The sequence below is a fragment of the Osmerus mordax genome, chromosome 1 (assembly GCF_038355195.1).
Source record: "Osmerus mordax isolate fOsmMor3 chromosome 1, fOsmMor3.pri, whole genome shotgun sequence".
In the NCBI taxonomy this organism is placed as follows: Eukaryota; Metazoa; Chordata; class Actinopteri; order Osmeriformes; family Osmeridae; genus Osmerus; species Osmerus mordax.
Window position 1 is genome coordinate 21,902,117 of NC_090050.1, and position 6,733 is coordinate 21,908,849.

General features: G+C 44.5%; 1 protein-coding gene across 1 annotated transcript in view; it reads left to right on the forward strand.

The window, feature by feature from the left end:
• Window positions 1–5,375: 5,375 nt before the first annotated feature.
• rspo4 (R-spondin 4) overlaps window positions 5,376–6,733 on the forward strand; it is a 9,597-nt gene continuing 8,239 nt past the window's right edge. Inside the window, exon 1 of the mRNA XM_067233966.1 lies at window positions 5,376–5,448. Within this exon, the coding sequence (XP_067090067.1) occupies window positions 5,376–5,448 (73 nt within the window). The remainder of the gene's footprint in view (window positions 5,449–6,733) is intronic.

A 6,733-nucleotide genomic window follows, 5' to 3' on the forward strand; every position in this document is an offset into this window, starting at 1 on the left:
GTTTTGGTCCGACGTTCTACGTCACCGAGGTCGAAAAATATCCAGTCTTTGAGTTCCGCATGCACCGTATTACGCAGCCAAGGATTCGCGTCTGGGATAATTGTGTGTCTACTTATTTAATTTCAGTGTTAAATTTTCAATTCAAAACGTGGACACAGCGACTGTCAAAATATCCCATGTACTGAATTCATGATATCTGATATATATTAGCCTACATTATGCATCGTAAGTTAAAGTTGCAACCCATTTATCAACCCGTAGATGGCACTGTCTGTCAAATTTAGGCAGCTCTTGCCAACGAATCAAAACCCATTTCAAGGTTTTATATATATTATATTTATTTATAAGAGCCAGTTTATGATATGCTTTAATAATTGTTTAGCTACAATGTGCTTTGGGCTTTTAAAATTATTTTAAATAAAATATTATTATATTTTTTATAATAATAAAATGATAAAATCGCATAATTAGTTGCAGTAGCCTATAAAAGCCAATGGCTTCTCTCTCTCTCTCTCTCTCTCTCTCTCTCTCTCTCTCTCTCTCTCTCTCTCTCTCTCTCTCTCTCACACACACACACACACAAACACGCACACACACACACACACACACACACACACACACACACACACACACACACACACACACACACACACACACACACACACACATGGACGAAGAAGACTTTGTGTTTGTTTCCTAATACTAATGAGCCTCTCCATGGTTTCACCCTGCAGGGTAGGAACATCTCCATATGCAGGTTATGAGCACATATTTGTTATAAACTGTTGCACAGTAGTAAATATCAATGTTGTTCTCTGCAATGGCATTCTCCAGGATTCTGGGTGATGTTGCCAAGTGGGATACACACATATTCAGTGTTCTTACATTCTGTTGTCACACACTCCTCTCTCTCTCTGTTTTCTTCTCTTATTACTCTACATTATGCGTACCAGCTGCCATCAGAATGAGGACATAGTTTCCTATTTGAAACCTGCATCTCCAGACAGGGCAGAGGAAACTAATGGGAGTTGCAGTCTCTGGAAGCACCAGTCCCAAATATGCTATAATTGGTCGTATCCGACCTTTTATTGTGTGTGTTTTTTTTGGTCAGAAGAAAATGTGAAACATCCCATAATAAGGATCATGTTGGTTAAGGATCCTCAGATGTTACCGTGGAGACCTCCTGGAAGGTAGATGATGTCCTGCTGTCGGGGCTGGGCGGTGTCTGAAATGATGAAGAAAAAGAAGCAGTGCCTTTCGTCTTTGTGTGTGTATGTGTGTGTGTATTAGTATGTGTTTGTGTGTATGTGTGTGTGTATGAGTGTGTGTTTGTGTGTATGTGTCTAGCTAGCGTGCTTTGGCCTGGCAGGCCTGCTCAACACGTGCACCACACACACACACTAACCCAGGTTTGCCATATGGTGCTGATTGTATTTTTCTACTCAACACTTGGAGTTTCTACAGTGTCAGGCCTAACCGAGTTACACACTGACGGGGTTTTCAGTTCTCAGTCTCATATCAACACACACACACACATACGTTCACACACACATGCGCACACACTCACGCATACACACACAAAACACATAAATCTAAAATTCGGAACCTATTATCTTTGACAATAATGACTGGACCAAGTGGGTCTAATGCTTACCACATCTTAGCAAAAAGTAGTTAGTACTTGTGTGTGTATGTGTGTGTGTGTGTGTGGAGGGGGATGGGGGTGGAGTGGGGGGGAGGGCAGTTAGGGGTGGGGGCACGGGGGGCTAAGGTAGGTTTCAGCTCGGGGCGTGGTGGTAGTCAGGAATGTGCGATGAAAATGAATGTTTCTCTGGAAGTTATTCATCACATACATGACTTTCAATATTGAACAACATCACACACTTGATTGCCATATTTGTACATACAGACAAGATAGCTAGACAAGATTTCACAGTGAACAAAGTTTTGTTAAATTATGTTGTCCCTTACAGTATTACTTACAGTATCATATCAGACAAAACCTCACTGGAGACAAATCTTGTTGTTCTCTCTCTGTCACTGCAAGACAACACCAGATGCACATATGCAATCATGACCTCTGAATAAACTACACCCTTCAGTATGTACCAGGCATACACATCAGCCAGTCAGTCACCTTAAATTGTTAGCAGACTCTTGTGATAGAATCAACAGAATTGAGCACAAAAGATTGATCTAACTTGTTTTTCTTCTTTCAGGCATTGTGAAGCGTCTTGCAGATGGGAGCCTCTTAGACTCTGGATGGTCTGGGTGTATTTAGGACTGGGGGCAGTTAGGGCAGGAGAGCTGGGGTGTATTTAGGACTGGGGGTAGTTAGGGCAGGAGAGCTGGGGGGTATTTAGGACTGGGGGTAGTTAGGGCAGTAGAGCTAGGGGGTATTCAGGACTGGGGGTAGTTAGAGCAGGAGGGTCAGGAGATTTCTGGACTGGGGCCAGGGGTCAGAGGGTAGTTTATCCCAAGGCATACTAGGGTAGTAGAAAGGTATATGTTATGCCGTACATTATTCTGGTAACAGTACCCATTCCCTTTCATGGCACAATGTTATTTACAATGGTGGAGCAGTTAAGATTGAGCGGTTCCCCAATCACAGTTACAGCTCCTTCTCTTTCATCCTACATCTCAGCCCTAAATATACAGCATCCATCACATATGGCTCCTTCAGTTTCATAGGCTGGAATGATGGACGGTATTACTCAGAGCATGCGTCTCACAGGACTGTTGACTGACTCCACATGTGCACAGGCCAACCAATGAAGCGATCAGAGTCATTGTTCAAACTTGGTGGATGGTGAGGTTGAGTCTGACTAAGTCCAACCTGCTGACAGCCAGCTGACAGCAACCTTTGACCTCTTTTAAACAAGGGGCAGATGCCCCCACCCACCCATCTGACTCTGATGGTCCAATTGGAAACATGCCTCTGTTGACTCAACAGGACAGGGTGTATGGAAAAGAGGATGAGGAGGTATCAGTGTGTGAAGAGAGACGAAGAACAAAAGATCCTTTTCCAGGTCTCTCCTTAAATAAAGTCGTCCCCAACAAGGAGTTTCCTGATGGCCTTCCTGGAGAAGCTGTCAAAACCTTCTGGACTCACCTGCAGGCTGCAGGACCATGAAAGCAACCCAATGCTGATGAAGAGACTCATACGAACAGACTGCACCTCACAGTTCAATGCAGACCGGATCTACGGAATCAATTTTGTTCGGTACCGTGAACAAACCAACATACCTTGAACACGCATGCACACACCCACCCACGCTCACACACTCCACTGGTGCCCTATCCCCTCCTGCCCTCAGGCGGAAGGCAAACCAGAGGAAGAAAAAATGACCAAACTGGAAGCAGCAAGACCCTAGGCCTCTGGGATCAGCAAGGGGGGCACAGAGCCAAGGCGCTGGGGGATGCGTGTGAGTGTGTGTAGCTGTGATGGAGGCAGTGTGTGCCTGGGATGGCCTAGCGGAAGGAGACCTGGGGTGTCGAAGCAACACAGAGCCGATCCAGCAGCAGACCTGTGGCTTACCACTCCGCAGCCAGTAACTCTCCCTCTCTCTCCTCTCTCACTTTCTCTCTCTCACACACACACAAACGGACACATAAACACACACACACCCCAGAGTTACATCTGGAGCGCATTTAGACTGTTGTCATGGCCACATGGACTCCTCCACCTCCGACGTTCAACAGCCACATCCCCCCTCAACCCCTTTCGTGCTCCTTCCCATAAAAGCACACACACATACACAGACCCCTCTATGGAGAGCAGGTCCCTGTTGGTTGGGTTGGTGTTTATCCAATCAAGGTGTGCTGGGATGTCTGTGCGGGGCTGACCTCCAACTGACCCTGAGGGTAAAATCACCTCCTCTTATTAAACTGCTACCTCAGACTGTAAATCTCCACCTCTCTCAGACTCGATCTGAGACAGAGGCAGACTCTAAATCACACCCTCTCTTAGCCTCAGTCAATGGCAGAGGAAGTTTAAATCAACTCATCTCATTAAGTCTCTACCAAAGTCAGAGCTGCTGACATGTGCTATATTGCCCACAATTAATCCACTGTCCAAGTCCTACCTGTCTGAATTGTAGAATTAGTGTGCAAAAAACAAGTAAATCAGATTGCAAGAACATTTTTCAGGGGCGTGTAACTTCAAAACAACTAAACAGATGTGTGCATGATATTTTGTCTGCGGTGAGGGACTAAGGATGTGACTTGATGTGGCAAAAATCTTGCCATCCGTTTGAAACCGCAAAGAAAATGTGGGGATTTTGAATCAAAGTACCAATCAAACACTAACCCTAACCTTCTCCCTAGGAATTTGCAGGAAGCAAGTAAGCAATTTTAATTAAGGTCAATAATGTATTAATTTAACTTCCTTTTTATTGAAAAAGTATTTAACAAACTGTAGTGGTGAATTGATTTTGAATAGCCACACGTGTCACAATTTTTGTATTATTATTATGTAATCGTATCTTTCATGTTCCTCTCTAGAAGATACGTTGCACATGATCACATCAACATTCCCATATTCAAACGATCCACTACGCACAACAAACGGACCTAACAGGTCAGTGAGGCTTGGCCGAACTGTGCAGCTCTGAAGGCAGCACGAGGCGGTTTGAATATCTCTGTCATGTTCCAATTTCTTCCAACCGCAGTTTGCTCAACCCAACAAAAGTAAACAAACTGCCTCAAAATTCCAAATAAAAACAGCATGATTCGGAGATTAGAAACACGCTTAATGCACCCCTTACAGTCAGTTTGCTGTATAAGTATTCACATTGCTCTTTGTGGTGATAAACAGTTGTACGCCGATTGCGCGAGCTACTCGTATTTATCAGCCAGTAACATTGGCAGGGCCTCGGTCTGGATTGACGATTGGTTTCTAAGTAGCTGGCATAAGACAGGACCATTAAGGGTACAAATAAACTAAATATAGACATTGAGTTGTGTTTATCCTCCATTCCTCTACTAGGCTAGATATATTCTCCTGCAGAACTTAATACTTCATGACGTCTGCAGGAGCGGAATTCCACTTTGATCCACCATTAACTGTAGCAAAGTAGCTTATTTTTCTTCTTCTCCCAAAGCATTCTTGAGCTACACAGTAGTAAGTTAACATCCAGCAGTCGCGAGGGCCGAGGGAGATCCAAGGGTTAAAGATACCATTGATAAGTGGAGCTCGTTTCTTGCAATTTGGCTGCGGCTGTTAAACGGGTGAGTTTCCTCCAACCAGTTTGTGTGGGAAGGCGGCTGGTCCTCCTCGACCTCGGCGCTTCTGTGAGCGCTTCGCCAGCCTGAAGAAGTCCGGGGCTCCTTCAGACGTCTGCAGTCCCGCTCTGAGGCGCATCTCCTCTGCCCAGATGCATCTGCGCCTTCTGACCATTTTAACCTTGGTTTGGGAGGCTATCACCATGAGTGCAAGACGACCCAGAGGTGAGAATATATCTAAATTTTTTCCCCAATTGACAGTCCATGGTAGTTTTTGTGTTGTGAAAATATAATTATATTGTAAAAATAGGCCTAGAACATTGAACATTAAGAGTAGGCTCAGAATGTTAAGTGCATAAACCACTATAGCATTAGGCTATATGCATTTGAGAAAAGCAAATGATTAAAATGTATGTATTTAATATGGATTAACTGTAGATTCTTGTATATCATATTAGCTTATATATTATATATAAAATATAAAAAACTTATTTCAATGAACTGCAAAAAGGCAAACACTAGTTTAAAGTAACTAAAGTAATGAACTTGAACCTGAGAAATAGGCTAATAAGGTTTTTCGTTTTATGTAGAGCAAATAGTTTTGACCTTTTTACTCAAGTTTTTTTTCCACACATTTAATAGTAGCAATAACCAGATGACTTCCTAACAACAATATTCTAAAACATAAAACAGGCTGTCCTCACCTTTTACATTTCTGTTCTGCTCGGAAACTTGATATTTCACAACCTCCTGTATCTGCTGTTTTCTCTCCAAGCGTTCTATACTGCAGAGGCACCAGCGGTGCCTCTGCAGGACTGAGACACGGGCATCTCTGGTGACGGAGACCTGAGCATTGCTTTTGTCTGATGGGATTTCACAGAAATCAGACATGGCTAGCTGAACACACCCGAGCTACGGTGTCCGACCTTTGTCCTTCCACCTGAGACAGTATGTGTGTTTGTGATCTGAGGACCGCACTGCTGTAACCACACCGATTTCTGTAGTGCTGTAGCCATGCCGACCAAGGTGGTCTGTAGTGCTGTAGCCATGCTGACCAAGGCAGTCTGTAGTGCTGCCATGCCGACCAAGGCGGTCTGTAGTGCTGTAGCCATGCCGACCAAGGTGGTCTGTAGTGCTGTAGCCGTGTCGACTATGGCAGTCTCAGGCTAACCATTCCTGACAGGGTGGACCATTACCACTGTAGGCCTGCCAGGGTCAACCGCTGTGTGGCTCTGCGGTTTGACCTGCTGTCACTGCTCATCTCCCCACATGTGTGTGAGATCCAGTCTCTCATCTGGCAGCTCTTCCTCTGGCTGTTCCAGCGGTTACCCACTCCCCCTCCACGGTCCGCCATGCTGGATTAGTGGTTTGACATGGGGCAGTTGTTGTAGAAGAGGTGGTTTGGTGACCACAAGCGATCTGTAGTTTGACTCTATAGACTGGTACATTCTCTGGTACATTCTCAAAACAAAAGGATGTTCCTTATAATCCTATAACAACATAAGTACCC